Source organism: Podarcis pityusensis, assembly GCF_964106645.2.
Source record: "Podarcis pityusensis genome assembly, chromosome: 3".
NCBI lineage: Eukaryota > Metazoa > Chordata > Lepidosauria > Squamata > Lacertidae > Podarcis > Podarcis pityusensis.
Window position 1 is genome coordinate 22,674,149 of NC_138026.1, and position 24,349 is coordinate 22,698,497.

Sequence of the window (24,349 nt, forward strand, 5' to 3'; positions counted from 1 at the left end):
AGGCATCTGACAGGGATGGTCACCATCTTGCAAAGAGGTACAGTGACTGAGCCTTGAGAGAAGCCGTAGTTAGGGATGCCACCATCCTCATTTTTTCAGTTCAGCCCAAGAGTAATAATTCTTGGTACTTCAAAGGGAGAGGGGATCTGCTCTTGGCTAACGTGTTCATTTGAATCACTCATTTCTGGTGACTAGTTACATGATAGTTTATGAAGCTTGTGGTAGAGAACTTTTCTTTAACTATGCTTGAATATTGTTGCTACATTATTTCTTTTATTTTATTAGTATTAATAATAATAACATGCATTAACAACTTTCTGTCTGATTTGAAAATAGTCAGTTTAGAAAAGGGAGGGGGAATAAACATATCTAGCAGGTAAAATACTCAGAGGTGATTTGGATACAGATTTTGCGTTCTACAGACACCAAAGTTCATTTTATCCACAGAAGGCTTTTGATATACAAGAGAACTATCACTGTGACTTAGTGACTTTTGTTGGCTCCTGATTCTCTCTTCAGACCTTCCCCCCCCCCCAGACCTTCCACATTGACCAGGAAAATCTGAAGAGAGCTTGTAAGCATATTTGGGTAACTGTACTTATAACCATTCCTATTATTGGGAAATTTGGATGCAAGTATTAAAATCTGTGTTTCAGATTTTGACTTAAATTGAAGTCATGGTATGCAATATTCCCAGCAAAATGATTTAATTTCCATGTGATTAATAAATGAATGAATGAATTTTGAAATGTCATTTGGTTTTATTTTTTACTTTGGGTATATTTTCTTCTTTAATACATTCATAAAACCAAAGAACATTAGGTGTATTATTCTGTTTGTTCTATTCCGAGAAATGGTGGTGAAGTTTAGATGACTGACAGCTGAAGTATTAAAGGGAATAAGAATGATTTTGGTAGGCTAGTTGTACAGAAAATGTAAACCCTAATGTTATTTTCTAACCCTCCATCATTACCCTTCCCGGAGGAAATTGGAAGGAAATTGGAACATGATCCATCACAGTGGGCAATTTCCTACAGAAGCAGTCATATACACAACTTTCCTGACATAACACACAAAGAACAAAGAAATGTTTCTGTTACAAAACATGTAGTGAAATGCAAGGCTTTGAAATATTCATAATATGTATCTGAAACTTTGGTTTTCTTATTTTTATTTGCAGCGTCAGTTGCATCAACCTGTAATGATCCTGGAACTCCTCAGAATGGCAGCAGATATGGAGACAGCAGAGAACCTGGGGATGCCATCACCTTCCAGTGCGACCCAGGGTATCAGCTCCAAGGGCAGGATAAAATTACTTGTGTGCAGCTGAATAATCGGTTCTTTTGGCAACCTGATGCACCTACATGTATAGGTATTGAGATGGAATGTTAGGTTCTTTTTAAGGTTTTAATCTAAGATACCACTGCATTCTGATATTCAAACTGGGTCATTCAGGGTGGTGAAACACTTAATGCAGCAGTCGTGGCTGTGGTGGCTTAGACTGAGAATAGATTACTTTTTGTGTCCTTAAATACTTGGGCCCAATTGTTAATCTTCTGTGGCCTAGATCGAGATAAACTTTCACCACTGTTTGTAATGTAATTGTTCCCATGGGCTATAACATTAGCGCATGTGCCATGTGGTTCTGCCTTTGCATGGTATTCCAAATCATCTACCTCTTCTATGAATCCTGAATAGGATGAGTTCAACCTTGGACCATTTTCTGTGAGAAACATACTTGAAGGAGTTTCACAGTTTTGCTGGGTATTTTGAAAAAGCAGGAGCTTTGTCATGGCGAACTTTTGGAAATTCATTTTATAACCCCTAGGAGCAGCAATTTGGTTTGCCTTAATCACAGACGTGGCTTGTCAGGTGGGGTGGAGTCACTGTACCTCCTTACTGGGAAAGGGAGGAACCTGGAATCAGGGAGCGGTGCAAAAGCACTAGCGGAGCCAATCCAGCAATCCTGCTGGTTTGTTTACACCATGCTGACCTCTCTGTTCCTTTGCCCCTCCAAGCAGCAGCCTCCCCCCACCCCCACTGAAATGCTAACATAGCAGCCCCCTAATCTTGAATGCAAACTAAATTTTTGGTTGTAGAAAGGAAGAGGAAAGGCCAGACTTGCTAGTGTATCAGGAAGAATTAATACTTAGAGCCAAAGAGATGTGAAGTCAGCGGTGTGAATGTAATTAACACTCACAATTCTGTTACTTAAATAGCAGCCAAAGGAAAGCCACAGGACTGTGGGCCTGGAGACAAAATGTATTCTCTCTCTTTCTGTCATCACTCTCTGAAGCTGCTATTTGCATTTCAAGGGAAAAAGCCATTGGAGCCAGTGGAAGCAATGTCATCTCTAGTTCAACCTTTAGACAAGGGATGTAAAGCCGACTGATTAGCCTATTTAGTTTTCCTTTGTTTGTTGTTTGTTTTTGATGCAAATAGTTCATTTAGGAGAGTCATTATGGCGAAGTACCATAAGTGTATTTTACTAAGAAGGATGACCTTGAGGATTATGCAGTTTAAAATGTTCATTATACTAAACATAGCAGTACTTCAAGCCTCAAAGGTTCTATAAAGGCAGGATAAAATAGAACATTTAAAATACTCACAAAGAATTACTCTTGTATACTAGGGTAGCTGAGATTTAATAGCATTCTTTTTAGCATTCTGACTGTTGTCAAACAGACATTCATGTTTGTTTAATTTTTTATTTCACTTTTTTGCTGCGTTCACATTTTATAACTTCTCTGAGAGCAGCTCTGTATTTTACCTCAGGCTGAGTCATCAGAAGATGTGGAAAAAATTTGAGTCTTCACTAGAGTAATAACTTACAAAAGAGCTATTTTGTTAGCGTGATCTATTTTTAAACAAAATAGCCGCCTGGGCTGATTACTATTGTTACTACAATGAGAATTATAGGTGTTCAGTACCACTGTTAACAAGACCCCTAATTTTAAGTGCATGATTGCAGATTTAGTTGCCTACCTGCCAGCACAGAATTGTTTTTTTTCCTGTTAGTGTCTGCCTGGATACTTGGATTGGGAGGCATCTTTTTTTAATCAAGTAAAGTGATTTTATTGGCTTTCTTTTGTCTAAAGAAAGACGGACGAGAATATAGACAAATCCTCAATTTTGAATGTTTCTTTATGCAGAAGTTCTGCACTGCTGAAGGAATTTGTTAGAGGAATAGCCAGACACATTATTAATACCTTCTCAAGAGGCCTTCCTTACATAGGATTGTGTGACTATGGTTTGGGGTTGTTTTGCACTTACCCGAAATACAACGTTTTCGTTCCTGGAACCCAAATTATGGAATTCACTTCCCAGAGAAGAATTCCTGGTTAGACCAGGATGCAATTTTAAATAAATCTTGAATACCTTTGCTATTTATCCGTACTTGTCACACTTCAAAGGCCTTAACAGTTTGTCATACTTTGACCTACTTTAATAAGCAAAATCTCTCCTTTCATAGGTCTTTGCTACCCCAACCCCTGCTCCTGATACGTGACATATTTTACAGATGTTCCTTTTCTCTTCCATCAGGTTTTAGGAACCTGGATGTGAAATGACCATGTTGCTGCTTCTGTCTTATCTTTCTCCTATTATTTTGCAGCTGATTTATCAATGCTTTGTTGTTATTTGCTTTGTTGTGTTTCATCTCTACAGTATTATAATGGCAGATTTTGGCTGCAGTCCTGCGCACAGTTCCTCTGTAGCTGTGGAGAGAGAAAGGCAGTGTTTGCAATCCTCCCCAGTGTTGAGGATGCTGCCTTTTACTCTTTATCTCTAAATAGCAGACATAGCTCATTATCTCCTAATTTTAGCAGGGTGGTGGTCAGCGCTAGGATTGGGAAATGAAGCCCTCTGGCTGACCTTTAGGTAGTGATCTCTACTGAACAAGCAGAGGGCTTTATCTTGCAATTGAAGTCCTGAGAACCACAGTACTGAGAACGGGGGATAAAGCTGTGGGGGCTGGCGGGCCACTTCCTGTGGCTTTGCGGGCCACTTTCTGTGGCTCCGTGGGCCATAGCCAACCTATGGTTTGTGGGTTGGCTACCCCTCTTGTATCAGAATAAGGTGGTAGATGCTTCATACATGCAGAGAGCATTTGACTTTTTAAAACAACAACAATAACTTCTAACAGTGTGTACCTTGCAAAACCTAGTCCAATAGTGGACTAGGCTAGAATCTTTGTCCCTGTTATACTGTTTTGACTTGCACATGGTGTACATATCTGGGGGAAGGGAAGGGTAGTATTGGATAGTGATATACTGTATGCACATAGTGCATGCATGCATACGGAAACACGTTGCAAACACACACATTCCTGTATGTTCTTAGTTCTTCTTGCTCTTGGATTATTGAATAGCAATTAGCTAAAAAATAAGATGCTAGAAAGAAATAATCAAATGTATAAGGTCTCAACTTACTTTGACAATTGCCAGTGCTTAGTGTGACCATTGTGATCAATTTTGCTTTCCTCTTCTCTGTGTTCTGTGACAGCTGCATGTGGTGGAAACCTCACAGGCCCGGCAGGTGTTATTTTATCACCAAACTACCCGCAGCCGTATCCTCCTGGGAAGGAGTGTGACTGGAGAATAAAAGTAAACCCTGATTTTGTCATTGCCTTGATATTCAAAAGGTACCATTTCTAGAGCCATGCTTTTTTTATTTTTTACAGCATGTATTTATTTAAATGTCACATTCAAAAAAATCACATCATTTATCACTTCATAGCATTTCTAATTACTTTCCCCCCCAAGCAATGCCTTACAGCCTTCATTTAGAACATTCTGTGTCGGTGCTACAGGAAGATGTAGAAGCAAATAAGAACTTAAGAGAAGCTCTGTGGGGGGCATCTAGTTTTGCTTCCAACAGTGAGCAAATGCCTGCCAGAAGGGCATCAAAGCTCCTGAGTCTAGATGACCCTTAGGGTCCCTTCTAACTCTTCGATTCTATGAGTCCCAATGCTAAAATTACAGGGGTGCTGGAGGGGGCCTTGCTGCTTTACTTTTTTGTGATGGCTCTCTTAGCTACTATCCTTAGAAGGCCACAGGGGACCATGGTTTGACTAAAATGGAGAGGGAGAGGAGGTAAGGGCTGGAAACTAGGTTTTATTAAACTCACCTGCCTTCTCTGCTGTTTCCCCTAGTAGCTGGTATTCAGAGGGGAAAAGGTTCCCCTTAATAGTTGCTGATAAACTAAGCTATCCACTAAGATAATGTCCATCATGGCATCATGCAGCAGTATGTTCTATAATTTAATTATGCATTGTGTGATGAACTACTTTATTTTGTCCGTCCCGAAGCTACTACCAGACAACGTTGTTGGATTGCCCAAGTTCTAAAGAGGGGCAACATTTTCTCTCTGCGTAAGCTCTTCACATTTCCCCCCCTAATCTTATAAAATTTTATCATTGCTTCCCCCCCCCAGTACAAAAAAGCCCTGGTGTATTTCCTGATAAAGAATGTCCCCTTAATTATTTTGGTTTCCCCTTTCTCTCTTTTTGAGACAGGGCCATACACAGAATAATACACAATATTACGAATGCTTTGCACAATAGATTTATAAAGACATCATGAGTATTTGCGCTCCATGTTCGGTCCCTTTCCTAATAATCTCTAACATGACATTTGCTTTTTTAGTACCACTGTACAATGACTTGACATTTTCACTGAGCCTCCTGAGGTCTCCTTCCTAGTTAGTCACAGACAGTGTAACTTTATAGCAGTATATTTATACAGTTAGATTTATGGTAAGGTGGGTGAAAACTTTCATATATTTGCTTTAATAGTGCTAAATACACAACTTGTGTATTAGAGTTTAGTGTCATCTGCCAAGTAAATCCTTTTTAAGGTGTGCTTAGAACAGAGCTTCCCAAACTGTTGGTACGTATGCCGCAAGGTATTCTGGGGGATATCTGCATACTTCTTCTTCAGGACAATGTCACCATCCATACATTGACAGAGAAAGTGGAAATAGGTATTGCACAGGGCTTCTGTGCTGTGAAAGCCATAGAACAGTGAGGACGTCCAATGCAGTGATTTAATTTTTCAATTGAGCCGCTAGCACACCAGCTTAGGAAGGATACAAAATGTGATTTGCTACTGCTAATACAGGGCAGTATTAGTACATCTGTGATTTAGTCCATCTCCTCTTGAAGTCAGTGTGAGAACTCTTGACTGACTGCAGCCTTCTTAAATTGGGAGGTGTGTGTGTCATATTTGATCCTGAAGAGCTACAGAAAGGTACATTTCTTTCTTCTAACCAGCACTCCATACACATAAGGAAATAGATTGTTCTGTGTCACTCCTCCCTTCTCCCTTCTATGAAAATTTCATTAACCGGGTATAAGAATTAATTAAAGTGAATGTGGGATGTAATCACCGCATGCTAAAGGTGTTGAGTATCTATATTACTGTACTAGTTTACTCAAAGCAACAGAAAAAGTATAACCCCCACCAAGTGCAAATGGGGGGGGGGGGGAGAGACAACATTAAAAAATTTAAAAATATGTTTTGATACAGGCAAAAAAGGACAAGAAATTCATCTCTACTTCCCCAAAGATGGCTTTATATTTTCCAAACTCTATCAGCTTTTTACCATAAATATTGGCTTTCACCAGTTTGGGTTTTCTGCTTTTTATTTCCTTTTTGGTGCTACAACTATATTACCCCAAATGTTAGATGAGATCAGGAGCATTCTATAGAGGATAATTCTGCTCATAATTTCTACTGAATCTTGCCTTCCTATGGCATATTTGGGGAGAGTCCTATGCTCTTTGGGGAGAGTCTCCCCAAAATACCAAATCAGTCAATTAAGAAAAATACTGGTAGAATGACAATTACCATAAAAGTGTTGGGCTCCTGTTTCTATTCCTAGTTGTTAGGACTATGCTTAGTTTGTAGTTTTCTCTCTCTCAAAGGACTAACTGCACTCACAATATTCTGGTACTGAGCCAAAGATGCCCCTCTACTTCCATAACAACATTTGCAGGCCATAATAACGGGAACCATTACAGTGATTAGGGGTGGGAATGATAATACAGTGGTGCCTCGCAAGACGAAAAGAATCCGTTCTGTGAGTCTCTTCGTCTAGCGGTTTTTTCGTCTTGCGAAGCAAGCCCATTGCCGGATTAGCGGATTAGCGCTATTAGCGGCTTTTAGCGGTTTATCAGCTTATCGGATAAGCAGATAAGCGGCTTAGCGGCTTAGAAAAAGGGGGGGAAAGGGGGAAAAAACGCAGGAACTCGCAAGACATTTTCGTCTTGTGAAGCAAGCCCATAGCAGATTTGTTTTGCGAAGCACCTCCAAAACGGAAAACTCTTTCGTCTAGCGAGTTTTCCGTCTTGCGAGGCATTCGTCTTGCGGGGCACCACTGTAGTAATGTTACGACTTATGGAAGAGAGTGGTGTAATTTTGCTACAGCTACAAGTTGTCACAGTCTCTTCTTGATAATCCAGTTATTGCCATTTTCCTTTAAAATACCTCCCTTGTAACAATGCTGCAGGATGCCATAACTTTGTTTCGGGGCATTGTGAGACTCAGGAGGCAGTTTTACTGCCCAGTAGATAACTTTGTTTGCTCAGTGCTGAGATATTTTAGCAATTCAGCCTGGCATTCGTGAAGACCTATGTGGGTTTTGCATTTTAAAAACCTGATTTGAGCACTCCCAGGTATGTGCTGGGATCAACGTCTTAATTTCCCTTTAAAGTTCATCTCATACAGATTAATTTGCACAATTTTTGGAGTAAAGTAAATGTCTTGATTCCCTAAACTCCAGTAAACAATGCTGTTGGACCTGTTTAGTAATAGGTAGGTAGGTATGTGGATATAGCAGAGAGACACAGAATGGTGATAAATGCAAAAAAATATAATTTAAGCTACTAAACTTTGAAGGAGTTACAAAAGAAGTTCCAATTACTTTAGTTAAAACTGCTTTCTAGGGATCAGTTAATAGTTCCAGTTAAGCTACTGTTAAAGTAGATAGTGACATTACCATCCTCAAATGAAACATCAACGGAACCCAAAGAGTTCTGAGAAGACTTGTGAACACGTAGGAAACACCCTTAAGCCACTGGAATCTAAGGAACAGGCAAAATATATAGAGGCAAAGGGCTCCATGCCAGATTCTTCCCCATGAAAATGCAGCTTGGGTTGGCATATATAGGATTTTAGTTGCCCATCTTCTTGTGCCTATCCAGAAAACACTGAGGGCCAAAACATTCTCTAATAAGTATTAATAAGGAATGGTGGGGGGAGCCTGAACAAAATAACAGTGTGGCATTCTGAAATAAATTGCAGTATAATAAGTTAAACTTTACTATTTGTTCATACTTTAGAATGTGGGAGAGAGAAATCCTTTATAAAAGTGCACCACAAATCTTAGAAGTAGAGTTGGAATGTTGATGCCATTATCTTTTTTTTTTTAAGCAACAACAACAACAGAGACATTTTATTTCTTGCTTCTCTATTTCAGTTTCAACATGGAACCCAGTTATGATTTTTTGCATATTTATGAAGGAGAAGATTCCAACAGCCCTCTAATTGGCAGTTTTCAAGGCTCGCAGGCACCTGAAAGAATAGAAAGCAGTGGTAATAACCTATTTCTGGCATTTCGTAGTGATGCTTCCGTTGGCATGTCAGGATTTGCCATTGAATATAAAGGTAAATTTAACAAAATATGTATCATCACATAAAATGTAAACACAAGATTTCTCCCCATCTAGTTATACTTGACATGTTGTGAGGGATCATGCATAAGTTTCTGACAAAGTTTGTGAAAATTAGATACAGAGTCGTAATCAAGTATAGCTGAAGTATATTGATGGTGTTACTCTCTCATGTATGGTGCGTATCATCAACGTGGCTATGATCACAAAAAGAACCAACATCATTATAATCATATCTGCTGAACTGATTTTATCGTGTAAGCTCTTGTAGGAAAGGCATTTACATAGGCTACAAAAAAAGCCATGAGGTCATTCATTTGTGATGGAAAGCTCTTTTTTAGACAACTCCCTGCTCCCAAAACATTTGAATGCCGTTTTTAGAGCCATGCTGTATATAGATGTGGAAGCCATTTTTTTGTCCAGTTAATTTTTTTATATATTTATTTATTCATACATTATTTACTCCATTTGTTTAGTGGCTAATTTGCAACTGGTTCATACATTTCTGTAGTTACAGTTCATTTTGTTTGCCATTGTTTCCAATGGAAAACCCAGCCAGTCTTCTGCATCCTGATACGTTATTGTTTGCCTCCAAGCTACATTGAATTTTCAGGTATTCTACAAGGGGGTTATATGGGATATACAGTGGTACCTCTGGTTGTGCCCGGGATTCGTTCCAGAGCTCTGGTCAGATCCCGAGGTGTGCGTATCTGGAGATGCCGCTTCTGGGCATTCGCACGGTTTAGCACTTCTGTGCATGCGCACGGCGTGTAGAGCACTTCTGTGCATGCGCGTGCAGTGAAACCCAGAAAAATACTTCTGGGTTTGCTGCGTATGTATCCCAAAGGATACGTAACCGGATGTTGTGGCGATCACACAGGGTCCCTGGACGTTTCACTGTCTATTGATCCCTGTGCCACCACTTTATTTCTCCCTGCCACCACCTAGGCCCTACCTGGTACAATACTGAGTCCAGTCAGGGTTAAATTGGAACACAAACTTTTGTTTATTTATTGCAGTTTAACAAGCGTGTGGTTTCATAAACGGTATCGGTCAATTACAATCATGGGGTGCCTATCCAGACCTATAACTTCTGCTACCTGCTCTCACTCACTAAACCACCTCTCAGATATTTACTTGTCTGCCTAGCCCCTAACTATTCCTGACTCAGCTTATTTCGCTACACTAACTCAACGTACCCACAAACTCTATCCCAATTCACTTCCACTCCAACCAACCACCCAACTCCCAACAAACTCCTCCCTTCACTCCTCCCAGAGCTGGTTTTATACTCCCTCTGACTCCACCCCCCCCGGGTGCTGATTGGGTAATCTGTTTAACTATTTCACCTCCAGCACTCTCATGTTTATGTCACAGAGGTGGAACATAAGTAGAGGTAGCATTGTATATATGTTATTCATGCATATATATGTAAGGCATGCTCATGCTTCCTCCTTACACAAACAGCAGGGTTCAGAGAAGTTCCTTGTGGATAAATAACACATATTGTGCAGAACCCTAACTCTTATTATGCTGCTGTACCTAGCACACCTAAGCCAAGTAGTGATTATATATTTTATTGATGCAGTGAGACCAATGTACCATGCCACATAAGTAAGTCACAGCATTGGATCGAGACGTGCCCTCTGGGTTCCATATGAACCTTGTTCTGAGGGAAAAGGGATTCCTCATTTTCTCTTTCTTCTCCAGTGTCCACTTACAGCTGTTTTGGAGGATTGAGGGGCCCTTCAGAATGGCAGAAGAGTTAGCACTGGAGACTGCAGGGGGATCAGTCAAAATTGCCTCCCCTTTTCCTTTTGCAGTAGCCTCTGCTGGACCCAAGTCCCTTCTAGGAATGGAAGAAGCCTTCCATTCATAAACTGGCAGTACTGGAAGCGACCACTTATGCTAGATTCTGAATCTTTCTTGGGGGGAGTGTGCACAGTAGAATCTTAGTTCTGGAAAGGTCTTTTGATTAATGCACTTACTTTCTGTTTGTCTGCTTGGTTTCTTGCATGCCTAAACGACTTTTATGCCGAGTATAAAGAACAAGAGCTGCTGTTGAGGGAAGATCTTCTCAAACAGAAATGACTTGCACAATTTAAATACGAGAAAATGATGTACATCTGTTTAATACATAACAGTTTCATACATTCTGGGTGCAGATTATTTGAAGACCAATTTGCATACATGTTGTTTATTTCTCGAAGCTATATAAAATGAGAATATTTCTGCTTTATCAGACAGATGTTCCCGGCCAATCAGGAGATAGGCATTTGCATAATACCTTTTGGGTTGTTTCTGAAAAGATACTGTGAACATGCAGATTTCTCTTGTCTCATTAGCTGTTTTTCTTTGCTTGGGTTTGCATATGTGCTTAGAATTCCCAAGCCCTTTTCTCTTAGAGCAGATCTAGTTTCTTTGTGGAAATAGTATCAAAATGTACAGGACAGATGTAATTAAAGAGAAGGAGGGAAAGCCCAGTTGAATCAGGTGTACCACAACTGCTTTATCAATATAGTTATATAAACATTCTAAAACAATGCTCATTTGTTCAAAGGGGTTCACATGCTCCTGCTATCTGCATAGAAAGGATGTTAAAAGGATGTTGCACTGCCAGGCTACAAGGGACAGTCTTCCCCCTGCCTACATTAAATGGGCAGCCATGCTTCCTGAGGTCCATGCATATAACATACACAACTGAATATTTGGCGGGGAGTAGAGAGAAAACAGAGGGAAAATGAACTGGAGTAGCTGGAACCCTGAGCATTTTGTAAGATATATTTCCTATTCTTTAAGTTATGCTTCAAAGTGCCCTGGTTCCGTAAAATGTTCTTTAAACATAGTACATAAGCAGCTCTGAAATGCTGGTACAATTTAGGGAATTAAATCTTTTTAAATGCCAGCTGTGGGGCTTCAGTGCCCTTCATAATTCCCCCCCCCCGTCCATATTACTAGTTGAAGTGGAATAAATTATGCACCAAAAACAAATACATATCTGTATTATTCAAATAGGTCACAATTTTTCAGTTGTTTTAGTGCTTTATACACATAGCCTGCTTTCTAAGGCTGTGCTCCTATAGTAAGGCTTGACTCTTCGATGTGCATCCTGTTCTGATTGTTATTTGCCGTACTGTTTTGTTTGTTTGTTCTCACCATACCACAACGACCACACACAGCCTCAGCAATGCTATGGCTGCCCTTGTATCGAACTTCAGTCAGGATTCTCCGACTGCTGAGTTTGAATTATCTCTATGTTTGCCAGCACATTGACCTATAATTATGAGCCAATGATTGCCAATAGAATTTTAAATACCCAGCCAATCAAATATTTTAATTGTCCCGTCCACTATAAAAAGCAGCAGCTCTAACTGAACTACTAAGTCCTATAACAGCTTTCTTGTAACTGAACTGATTTTTAAAAAACAAAATTTGTATTGCTTTTAATACAGCTATTAAACACTTATCCAGCAGCACAGTGAATGATGTTTGTTATTTCCATTGTCTCTAGAAATACACATACTTTCAACATTTAAACACATTACTTGACGTAACCCCTCCACTGATATTGTTGAGTTGTTGGTTTTGATTTTGGCCATTGACATAGTTTAAAAAAGGGGTCCATGTCTCTTGGACGGTGTCTTCATTCGTTATGCCTTTAATTGCTCTGGCAACTTAAAGAATAACAGATTTCTTCAGCTAGAGTTGAACTTCTCACATGTTACTGTTACACATTACCATTCTTAGTTCTGTATTTACAGAACATTAGCCTTTTTTTTTTTACCCAAAACTTCAGATTCTCCACTTGCAAGCATAAGCATATTTACACATTCAGAGAAGCAAATGATTCCCTTCTCTTAGGCCAATACTCTTACTAGCCCAGTAAAGCCCCAAGCATATCTTAACTAAACAGATTATATATGGATGCATTTTATACTTAGACCCAGGACACAGATTCCCACTACCCTTGTCTTCTCTTGGACTAACAGAAATAAATTTGTTCATTGTTCAACCTGCTACAGTAAGGGTCAACAAACAACAGAGGACACACACCCCTTCCATTCCCCAGATGTGCAAACCACATTCCTTTCCTGCCAGCGTTTTCAGCTGTGTGCAATTATTTCCCATATACTCAGCAAGAAAATCCACTCTTTGAATACTTGCTCTTTTTGCTCTCTTATTATATATGTTAAACATGCTAGTTCTGCATATTCTGTCATCTTAAGTTGCCAGTCCTCCTTGCCTGGGACCCCACAAAAGAAAACTCGAGCCGCCATTGTTGCATACATACATAATTTTTTTCTGACACCTGGGAACCTCTGTCTGAACTTTTCCTAACAAAAAGGCCTCCGGTCTTTTTGGGAAGGTTGTTTTAAACATTTTTTCCCAACTCATTATAAATCATTTCCCAATATTCTTTAGCCTTTTTACATGCCCACTCCCCCCCTTTAGCCTAACTCTCATCCATGGCCAGTTACGGGCTTGCAGCTGTTTGCCACTCTTAGTTACCAATATTCTGAGAGAGCATGAGGCCCTTTGTATGTTGGAGAAACAGGCGTATAGAGCACATGTATAAAGCACATGACTTCCCTCAAAGAATCCTAGGGACTGTAGTTTCATCCTCAGGGAGCTACAATTTGCAGCCCCCTGAATAAACTACACTTCCCAAGATTCTTTGCGGGAAGTTATGTGCTTCAAACGTGTGCTGGGTGTGCTTTAAATGTATGGTGTGGATCTGCTCTAATTTATCCACTGACTTATCTGAAAAGATAAGGGTCTCTATCCTGCTGTCCTCCCCTGTCATGTTTTTGCTTCTCTAATATATTTGGAAGTGATAACAGTACTCAAATGAAGAGTGATTATCACGAAAGCTCAGCTTGATTCTTACATTTTATCCCACGAGTGCTTGTGGACTGGCATCCCTAATGCCTTAATTCTCCTTCTCTCTCTTTCTCTTTTTAATTAGAAAAACCACGGGAAGCTTGTTTTGACCCTGGCAACATAATGAATGGAACTAGAATTGGAGCAGACTTTAAACTCGGATCGAGTATTACTTACCAGTGTGATTCTGGCTACAAAATTATCGATCCTTCCACTATCACTTGTGTGATTGGTGCGGATGGAAAACCTGCATGGAACAGAGTGTTGCCATCTTGCAATGGTATGTACTGAACGTGCCTTCTCTCTGCAATTGCAGGTTGGAAGAACTAGTTCCATGTGCACTGCCATGCTATTAGCCAGCATGATCCAGTGTGATGGGCCAATGGGGGAAGGAAGGGGTGGGGAGGGGAGAAAACCTACCTTCTCTTGCTGCTCACCTGTACTGCTGTTCTCATTACTGATGATATAAGGAAAGGAAAGGCTGGAGTGTGTTTTGGGGGAGGAACCTGTTGCAAACAAAAATTGCCCTTTTCCCTTATGGGGTATCCAAGAGCCCATATAGAGTCCTTACGTAGGTTCCCTATTGGTAGGAGAAAATAACAGAGGCCAACCAGAGAATATTGAGAAGCAAAGCAGCTTGATCTTTATTGATCTGTTGCAACAGGGTGCTCCCCTCACCTGCAGGAAAGGAGGAGGAACCCAGAACAATGGCGCACAAGGCCTTAAAGACTTTTAAAATTGCCACCCTGTAGATCAAGACCACCCCGAAACATCATACATACATCACAGAAGGGGTGTAGCTCAAGACCACCACCCCAGATACATCATACCTACATCACAGAAAAGGCGGTCTAAAACAGAAATTTGAATGTTGTTTTTCCTGTTTGCCAGGTTATCTGATTGCCTTTCCTGATAGTCTGTCACCCATTGAAATGTTGATTACTAAATTCCTGAGACAATGGGAAGGCTCCCTCCCTCCTTGCAGGGAAAACATTTGGTCAGTTTGGGAATCAAAATGGTTTCAGGTCGGTCTTCCTGTGCTGATCTATGTACATGCTTGGTTGGTACACCATATATCTAAAACCTCAAAATTCCTATCACAAACCCATCTCTGTTGAGTGCCCACTATGCAATATCCCAGGTTCAATCCCTTGTGTCTCAAGTTAAAAGAATCAGGTAGTGAGTGGAAGTGAAATACTATTGCCTGAGATCCCACAAGGCTTCTCTCAGTCAGAGTAAACAATATGGGACTAGATGAGCAAATAGTCCTATGTCATAGCAGGCAGCTTTCTATGTTATGTTCCTAAATCTTCCTTCAGTTAGCAGATGAAGAAGATCCTGTTGAACCTAATTCTAATTTAGTAAAGCCAGGCGGATGGCCCTGCCAGCCTCCCACTGATAAGCCGTTCTTGCCTTAGGGCTCATCAGTACTTCCCTTTGCCCACCTGCTGCTTTCCCCCAGGTTTAGTGCTGAATCAGAGCAAACATCCATCAAATTTGTTCTGATTTATTGTAAAGTGTGGGTTTTCTAGGAGAATGCAGTGGGGCAAAGGGAAAACCACTCTGACACACAACAAGCAAAAAACTGCTTGGACCTGTGCTTTCTAGGCATGAAACAAGGAGAAGTGTTGGTAAGCCCTTAGTGACATTCTGTGGCAGAATGGAGTTCTTAATGGGGTTTTACTGAAAGTGAAGCACTAATTGTTTTTATATTTAAATAACTTAAAATATGCTAGTTTCACCGAGGGAAAAGACAGATGTCTTAAATCAATAAATTGTGAAAGATCTTCTCTCTCGCTCGCTCTGTTATTTCTTATTTATCTAAAGACTTACCAAAACTTCTCCAAATTATTAGTTTTCCTCTAGAGGTATTTGCCGATGGTGATGCAGTATTGTTGCTGATGATGATTGTCGATGATGATGATGATGGTATCCCAGTACATTTTAAAGTAGTAAATATCAATACAGTTTAAAAACAGAAAATAATTCCTCAGGCTCATGATTTCATTGCATGAGACGGGGGTTAGTTTAAAGCTTTTGATTGATGGAGTGTATAATAAAAGGTTAAAAACCAGATACTGAAGCCTATTGAAACATTAATTACTTCTCAAGAGAATACATTGACAGAGCAGTCCAACTACTACCTCCACCACCAGTCTCAAGGGTTGGATTGAGTGGAGATGTCATTCTATTCAGTTCTTCAGGCTGAGCTGTCCTCCCACTGGTTGCTGAACAGACAGGCGTGTTTCAAGGGAGGGCGTGGGCAACTCTATATAATCCCGCCCCCTTTCTGAAGCCAATGAAACGATGTGGTTGCAGATGTGGCCTGGAGGCACATTAAGGCTGGAATTCTGCACACCTTCATCTTGGAAGCAGGCCCCATTGAAGAAGTGGCTCTTACAGGATTGCACTATATTTAGAATTATTTTGAAGGCAGTATGCTGGATTTATATTTCTTGAATAACTGCTATTACCTATATTTTAGCTTGAAAGCTTTTATGTCTCAAAGCAGGATATAAAGCAGGTTTAAAAATCTAAAGAGAATGTAGTTACTTGCTAGGAAAAAAGTCTTGGCAGCTACAAGAAAGATGCAGCCTTTGGCAAATAATGGACATCTTTCATCTGATTGCTGACAACTCCATTTCTGTGTTTCAAGCAAACATTGCAGCAGAATCCCATTGGGCTATAAAATGCATACATATTTCCAGCTATATGCACAGACTATCACCCTGTAGCATCACACAAGAAAGTTGTCCTTCCCCCGAAAAATATCAGGCCACATTTTTCTCTCACCTATCCCTGAAATCGTTTTCTTTTTTTAAAATAAAAGGGCTGGTTTTATTCCTTTGCCCAGCTCTAATATAGATAGATAGTCTTGGATCCAACGAAGAGTAACCGGAACTCAGTTCGTGCAACTAGTCTTTTCCGCCTGCAAAGTAACTCTTGAGGGCCAAGGGACCATGCCATTCTGGCATGAGATATCGCACTTGAGCTCTCATGGGGAGGAGAAGTTGGCAGAAGTTGAGGGAGGAGGCTTCTCATGTGGGTAGAAGTATCTTTCTGTCTTCTTTAAACCACTGAGTTTTTCGCATGGGGAATATCATCCTTCGAAGCTGCAGTTGAGAAGCTGTGAAATGTGCGTACATCAGAGAAGTGGCAAATTAGCACCTCGGTTCCACAGCGATCTTGCCGCATACAGACTGCAGACTTGCACACAGTTATGTTCAAGGATGTTTCTTGGTAACTAGGGAAGCGATGTGTTGAGGATTTCGGTCTAAATCGCTATTTATTTTCTTAGTGCTATTTGAGGGAAGAAAATCTGAGAGTAGTGTGTCACTTGCTTCTCTGCACACAAAGGCTTCTGTAATATCAAGTCTCCAGGGATACTCTCATTTTCTGCTTTCACAGCTAAAACCCTCACATTTGCTCAAGGATATATGTTCCATACAAGTTCGGAAATCATTTTTGCAGGGCCGTCAGAATGGAACTAACTTGTACAATTAAGTTGATTGTGCAACAGTGATTCAGAACAACCTTGGGCCTGTTCGTTACATTGCATAAGCCAGATCTATGGTTTGAATCAGATCAGGGATGTAGAGCTGCATTTAACAGTGCAATCCTATTTTTGTTTACACCACATGCATTTTTGTTTACACCACATGTTGTTTACATCACATAAAGTTCAATGGGCGTTAACCTCAGGTAAAATTTTATAGGCTTCCAGCTTTAAGTCTCCCTGTGCCATATTTTCCTAATCTAAATTACTCCCAAAGCTGGTTTTGTCTGTTTGTTTGTTTTGGCAAGAGATATATATATAAGTGCCTGTATTTGAACAGTAATCATGGCAGATTCAGTCACAAATCTCCCAGTGGCTCATCAAGTTTGGCCATAAATGGACCATCTTGGTTGATTTCAGATATTTCAATCTATTTATCCATCCATTTTCCCTTCTCAAAAATGCCTTCGTCAAAAAGGAAGAAGAAAAGATTGTAACATAGTTCACTTCAAAGTTCTGTGCAGGACCCAGCACACAGTTGGGAAGGAGGATTACTAGAAGAAGCAGCAGGAGGAAACACAACTCACCTTCAGGGTTCTTCACTAAAATGTTATTATTTCTGCATCAGACCACCATCAAGATGCTCCTTGAGCTGCATGCTGTCAGCACTTACCAGGCAGAGACATCTGTGGAGTTTGCACAGAACTGAGCTGTGTAATTTTTTCACCTTAGTGCACAATCAGAAGCATACTGAATGTGGAGTTCCATTTCTAATATAAAGGTTAATAGCAACTGACAGAAATTTTTATTTAAATATACTCTACATATTTGTCTAATCCTTTTTTTAAAAAAGAAAAAGCCATCTAAACTAGTGATCATCACTACATTGTGGGGTAATTTATTCCGCAAATTAATTAGGAATTATATGAAGAAACACATTACTTTGTTTGCTCTGAACCTACTGTCAATCAGCTTCACTGGGTGACTGCATCCTGGGAAAGCGTAATATCTCCTGTGTTTCCCATGGCCAGCTTCTTCTTTCTAAAGTAAAAAAACCCTTGGACCTTTTAAGGTTTTCTCTGCAGAGAAGATTCTCTAACCTGCTGATCATTTTGATTGCCCTGTTCCATAGGGTTCCCAGAAATACAATAAAGCAATACAGTATCTTTTTTGCGATGGAGTGACCATAACTACAGACCATATTCTTAACCTGAGTCCACCATACATTTATATAATAGCACTGTAATATTTGCCATCTAGTTTTTTGTTTCTTTCATAATAATCCTAACATCAAATTTTCCTTTTCACTGTCACAGCAAAGTGAGCTGATGTTTTCAATAAGCTTTCCACTGTGACCTCGAGATCTCTTCCTTGAGTAGTGACAGCCAATTTAGACCCTATCAATGTGCATATGTCTATTTCAAGTGCATTACTTTGCATTTAAAGTAGACATATACATTGAATCTAATCTGCCATTCTGTTGCCCAGACACCCATGCTTTTGAAATTCACAGTCTGCTTGGTATCCTCTGCCATGTTGGCTTCTTCAGTATTCATTCCTGATTTATTAAATCAATTATAAATAACTTTAATAACACTAGTCCCAAAACAGCTTCATTGGACCTCATTCGTTGCATATATCCATTGTGAAAATAACCAGTTGATTCCTTGCCTTTTCCTTCTGTCACTGCTACTTTCTTCTAGCTAGTACTACACAAGATGATTATGATCATTTCAATTTACATTCTCTCCTAAAGAAGTCCAGGGCACTAGACACAACCGTCATATACATTAAGAAAACAAAACGTGTTTTAAGGCATTCTGAAAACAGCTTAAGCTTTCTCAGCCAGTGATCTCTCCATGTCAGTTTCCTCAGGAATATTTGGAGTTGGATGAACTATAAAGGAACTCTTCTCTCTTAACTCGACTTAGTGATATGCCGCTGTTTGAATGAAAAGTATAAAGCATTTTTGCACCAGTCTATGGCCCCAGGTTTCATTGGAGGCTTCAGTACTCGGAGTAACTTATTCAATTGTGCTGTATGTGCTAATTTAAAGTTTTCTGCTCTCGTTGCCTGGTATGTTCCTCCCTGCGACACTTACTCAGTTTCCCAAGCCACCTTTCGTCCTTTCTCCCTTGCTGCTTCTCTCATGTCAAATCCCTCTGAAAAATCCCTCTACTGCAAAACCTTCAGCACAATCCCTTAGTCTTCATCCCCGGCAGAAACATTTTTGTTCTGTTTGGCCGTTCTGAAATGGTCAGTGTTTATAGGTAACAGGTGATGGATATGTCAAAGTACTGGAACTCCAATGCCAGCACTGAAGAATTTTTTACCCGATGTAAAAAAAGGGTTGTTGTTTTTTATAGTCACAAATCCCAGCATACATAATCATGTGGATGGATGTCAGCAAAACCCACAGAGCACATGATCCGTCATGGATATTAATCTCTCCGTTTTGCAATTTAAATTATCCTATATATCTTTCTATCACATATTAATTGAGCAGAGAGCAGGATAGGAAAGGACCCAGATAGAAGTTTGGTTATAAGCTTTATATCGTCAGTGGAGATGTTGATGAAGAGTACCATGAGAATTCGGTCAGGGGTACCTTTACCTTTACCTTTACCATAAGAATTATAGTGTATGACTTTTCTCTCCCTCTCTTTCTCAAATGCAGATTTGTGTTTTTATCTTTGCAGAATGCATTGAGTACATTCCATACAACTTACCTCTTAGAAAATTTTTATTTATTTTCAAAAATAATTTTGAAACCATTTTTCAGTCAGAGAATACCAGAGCACGTCACAGGAAATACACACACACACACACACACACACACACAAAATCAACAGAATAATAAAACATTCTAAGGAGACGTACAACTAAAACATTGTCTTTTAAAAAAACAAACAAACCCTGAATGAAATATACTCAGAGTTGCAAAGTGATTTCATGCTCTTTATTCAGCTCATAGTGGTGAGGAGGAATGAATGAATGTCCCCTCAAAGTATCTGCTTTATATACATTATTTACACAATGGGCTGCACATGATTGGCTAATTCCGGAATTCTACTGTAAGCCAATCAGGTTGTGGATTCACTTCTATCTGGAGCATGATTGGGTGGTTCCTGCCAACCAATCATACTGCTGCATTGTTCTAGGACCAATCAGACTGTTGCATTCTGAATCCTATTGTTCTAGGACCAATCAGACTGCTGCAGTTTGGATCCTATTCAACTCAGTACATAACACTGAAGATGCTAAAGAACTTGTAAAGGGACCCCTGACCATTAGGTCCAGTCGTGGCCGACTCTGGGGTTGCAGCGCTCATCTCACGTTACTGGCTGAGGGAGCCGGCGTACAACTTCCGGGTCATGTGGCCAGCATGACTAAGCCGCTTCTGGTGAACCAGAGCAGCACACGGAAACGCTGTTTACCTTCCCGCCAGAATGGTACCTATTTATCTAGTTGCACTTTGACGTGCTTTCGAACTGCTAGGTTGGCAGGAGCAGGGACCGAGCAACGGGAGCTCACCCAGTCGTGGGGATTCAAACCGCCAACCTTCTGATCAGCAAGTCCTAGGCTCTGTGGTTTAACCCACAGCACCACCCGCGTCCCAAAGAACTTGTACTAGTGGCTAAAAACACCTGAGTGAACAGGTATGTCTTTCTTGATGCCACACAAGCATCAGTGCCTTCCTAATCTCCAAAGGGAGATGGTTCTAACAGGATAAGGCTACTTAAGGCTACTAGTCATGATGGGTGTGCTTTGCTTCCATATTCAGAGGCAGTAATGCTTTTGAATGCCTGGAATGCTGGAAATCACAGGAGGGAAGAGTGTTCTCTTGCTTGAACCTTGCTTGTGGGTTTCCCACAGACATCTCTTTGGCCACTGTGAGTACAGGATGCTAGACAAGATGGGTTATTGGCATGATCGAGTAGGGCTTCTCTTATGTTCTTAAGTGCCACCATGAAGAAGACCCACTGACATGTGGCTATAACTGTGGACTTCAACTGGCTGAAATCCTAAACACCTTCCAGAGAGTAAGCTTCACTGAACACAGTGGGACTTAACTTCTGAGCAAACATGCATTGCCAGCACATTAAATGTGATGAGTTCTAATCTGATTGCAGTTCAATAGCACTTTCCCTCGGTTTAATGTTTACACATTTTCTTTTTTCCAGCTCCCTGTGGGGGTCAGTATATTGGCTCAGATGGAGTAGTTCTATCACCAAATTACCCTCAAAACTACACTGTTGGGCAGACTTGTCAATATTCAATTACTGTGCCTAAGGAATTTGGTAAGTTTTATTCTGATGTGTAACATTCACTAATTCTTTCATTCTGATTTTGTTCTTGGTGTACAAGTTGCTGAACTAAACCAAAAGTATTGGTTTCTCATGAATGAACACAGCTAACATTGAAGGAGCTCCTGCATATTTATCAAGATTATTATTTTTATTCTATTTTGCAAGAATAGTTTTAAGGCTGTACAGTCTCCAGGGCAATCAACAGAGTAGAGTTAACCACAGAAGATACCAATAATCAGAACATATAATGAACTATAACTGAGTACATCAGTTTTTATATGGGAATAACAATTCATTAAGTTTTGCTCATACAGAGTATCAGAGACAACAGCAACAACATAGTAGGGTTTCTTTTATTAAAATATATGGCATAATCCAAAGATCCGAGTTTCCATTTCTACCTGCCAAAGGGAGTATTGCCTCCTTTCATTCAAACAGTAACCCACTACCACCATCTAGTAACCTTGACTAAACTTTCAGGATGCATTTACAATATGGGATTTGGGGAGGACTTGTCTGCAACTGAAAACAAAAAAGTCAAAAAATCGCATTGGGTGTACCCAAGCTCTTTGAATGCCAAGAATTGCATTTGGACCCTGATCCATGTACTCCCCCCCCAAAAAAAAATTAACAAAAAAAATTAACGCACACAAAATGAAATACAAATTAGAGGTGATGTCTGTATAATGGCTGATTTCCCCCATTGTGGGTGGGTGGCGGTAGTAGCCCCTCGTGGTCCTGCACCATCCCCGGGCAGCCAGATTGTGCAGGTCAGCTGTATGTTAGCATCCACCCCCTGGCTGGCTGCATCATAGGGCAGGATTGCCTGCCAAATCTCCCAATCAATGGACCCCTAGCGGGCGAAGCCTCGCTGGTGGGCCATGAGTCAGAAGTTCCCACTCTGGTCCACCAGTGACAGTAAAAGCCAACCATGCCAGCACCCTTCCACGTGGTCTTCAGCATATTCAGGGTACCGTGTTAAAATGGTCTCATTGGAAGCCTCTGTCCAGAAGCCAAGGGTGGAGCATATGGCCATAGAGGTTCCAGCAGCAGCCTTAGGGTGGCCTTCACACTAGATAGGCATCTTGTAGAGGCAAAAATCCCTGGCACAACCCTGAAATGTCTCAGCCCTCCAGCAGGAAGCCAAGGCAGATATGCTCCCAATGTCTGAGCCAAAATCCACCTACGTCTGGAATCAGTAAAGTTGTGGCCAATTTTATCCCAGATGGTTGTCCGATTGACTTTATTCAGAACACACTTGCTATAGACATGGCACCCAGAGTGGTCTTGGTGTTGTGACTGGGACTACAACTTGTGGAAACACCATAGAAACCTATGACATACATTTAGCCCAGATTGGGATTGAAGGCATCTATTTCTAAAATAAACTGTCCACTAAACATAGCATGCTATAGAATGAAAGGATACTTTAGTTAATTTGATTTTTAAAAATCTTGTTGTCGTTGTTGTTGCTGCTGCTGTTACTGTTGTTGTTATTTGTTAAATTTCTAAACCACCCTTCTTCCCAAAGGAGCCCAGGGTGGCAAACACCAAAACAGTAAAACAATACTGTTAAAAATAAAATAAAGAAATCAGGTGTTCAGCAGACCAATGTTTCTTCCAAACCAGTAGTAAACAATGGGATTTCACAGGGAAAGCAGCAGAGCACCCCCCCCCCCCAAAAAAACCCCGCTCAGACCCATTACTTGAAATCACTTGAAATCGAGGGACAAATAGAAGTTTGGATGGGACATTAATCTAGGCAGATTTTTTTAGACTCAGCTAGTTTGACTTCTGTGTCATGTGGTGTCAAACATAAGATTTGTGGGCCTCATCAGGTCACTTTAGAGGGTTCCAGTGTGACCCACAGCTAACCTACCATTCTTCATACACGTTCCATTTTCTGTGCTAGAACTAATTCACTCTTTGCTGTTGTGTTCAAGCTACAAATGCTTAAGGATGGACATATTGCCACAGCTGTAAGAACTGTATTTCAGCTTCCCCAATTTATGGTGGAATTGATGGTTTGGTGTTGAGTTCAAGTAGAACTAACATTTTTCAGTGGAAAATTATTGGCTTTGCCTCAGATGTCTATGCTGGGTGGGAATTTTCCATCCAACTCATTTGAGTTTGACACCACTGGATTGGGCTAATAAATTGTTCCTATAAGTTCTATATCCATGAGAAATGTTTATTTTAACTGAAGTGTGTATGTGTATGTGCTTGACATAAATAAAATTCCTCCTTTAGAGATATGTATGGGGGATTGAAGGAGGTGGGTGGCCAAACTAACAAAAAAAGTAATAGATTTTGTTGCAATTTAAAAATAAGCTTATTTTTAAAAAACCAAACCTCTTTCCCCTTGATACTGAGGAGATACAATTTCACAGTAGGTAAATGCAGTTTTGTCAATGAGGGAATTAACTAAATTCGATCAGATAACACATTTCAGTGATTCATTGTCTTACTCAGCTAACTCTACTGTGCATCATGGGAAGCATTGCATTACTCTTTGACTGAGGGTGGATTTTTGGTGACTTGAGGCCAGGAATAAAGTATGAGATAATGTGTCTACAACATTATAGTTCCCAACAGATAACACTACACTTGGTTACTGTGTTTTTCTTTCCTTCCTGCTCTAGAGGGTATAAAGGAGAGATGGATAAAAGACTGGCGCATTGGAGCATTTAAATAAGAAATCACTGAGCATTCAGAATTATTAGTGTCCTGAGATGGCAATTACAATAAAAGCCTATTTGAGTTTTATACAGGAGACATATTTACGACATTAAAGTATGAGTTACAAAGTGCTTTCCCCCACTCACCTTGTGGTCAAATAGACATGTAATTTCTTTGCGTCATAGTACTGCTGATGAATTCTCTGACATTTCCTCATACATAATATTTGTAAATCTCAGTAAATTTGCTGCGAAAACCTATGGCTGGACTAATATTTTAATAGTTAATAATATGGAGATAACCGTTAGAAGT

General features: G+C 40.2%; 1 protein-coding gene across 4 annotated transcripts in view; it reads left to right on the plus strand.

Moving 5' to 3' along the window:
- The window catches only part of CSMD1 (CUB and Sushi multiple domains 1), a 940,367-nt gene that overhangs the window by 787,869 nt on the left and 128,149 nt on the right, over positions 1–24,349 (plus strand). For all 4 annotated transcript variants that reach the window (XM_080998891.1, XM_080998892.1, XM_080998893.1 and 1 more), the window contains 5 exons: positions 1,181–1,372; positions 4,504–4,642; positions 8,479–8,666; positions 13,638–13,832; positions 21,233–21,349. In XM_080998891.1, coding sequence (XP_080855017.1) covers positions 1,181–1,372; positions 4,504–4,642; positions 8,479–8,666; positions 13,638–13,832; positions 21,233–21,349 — 831 coding nt within the window. The remainder of the gene's footprint in view (positions 1–1,180; positions 1,373–4,503; positions 4,643–8,478; positions 8,667–13,637; positions 13,833–21,232; positions 21,350–24,349) is intronic.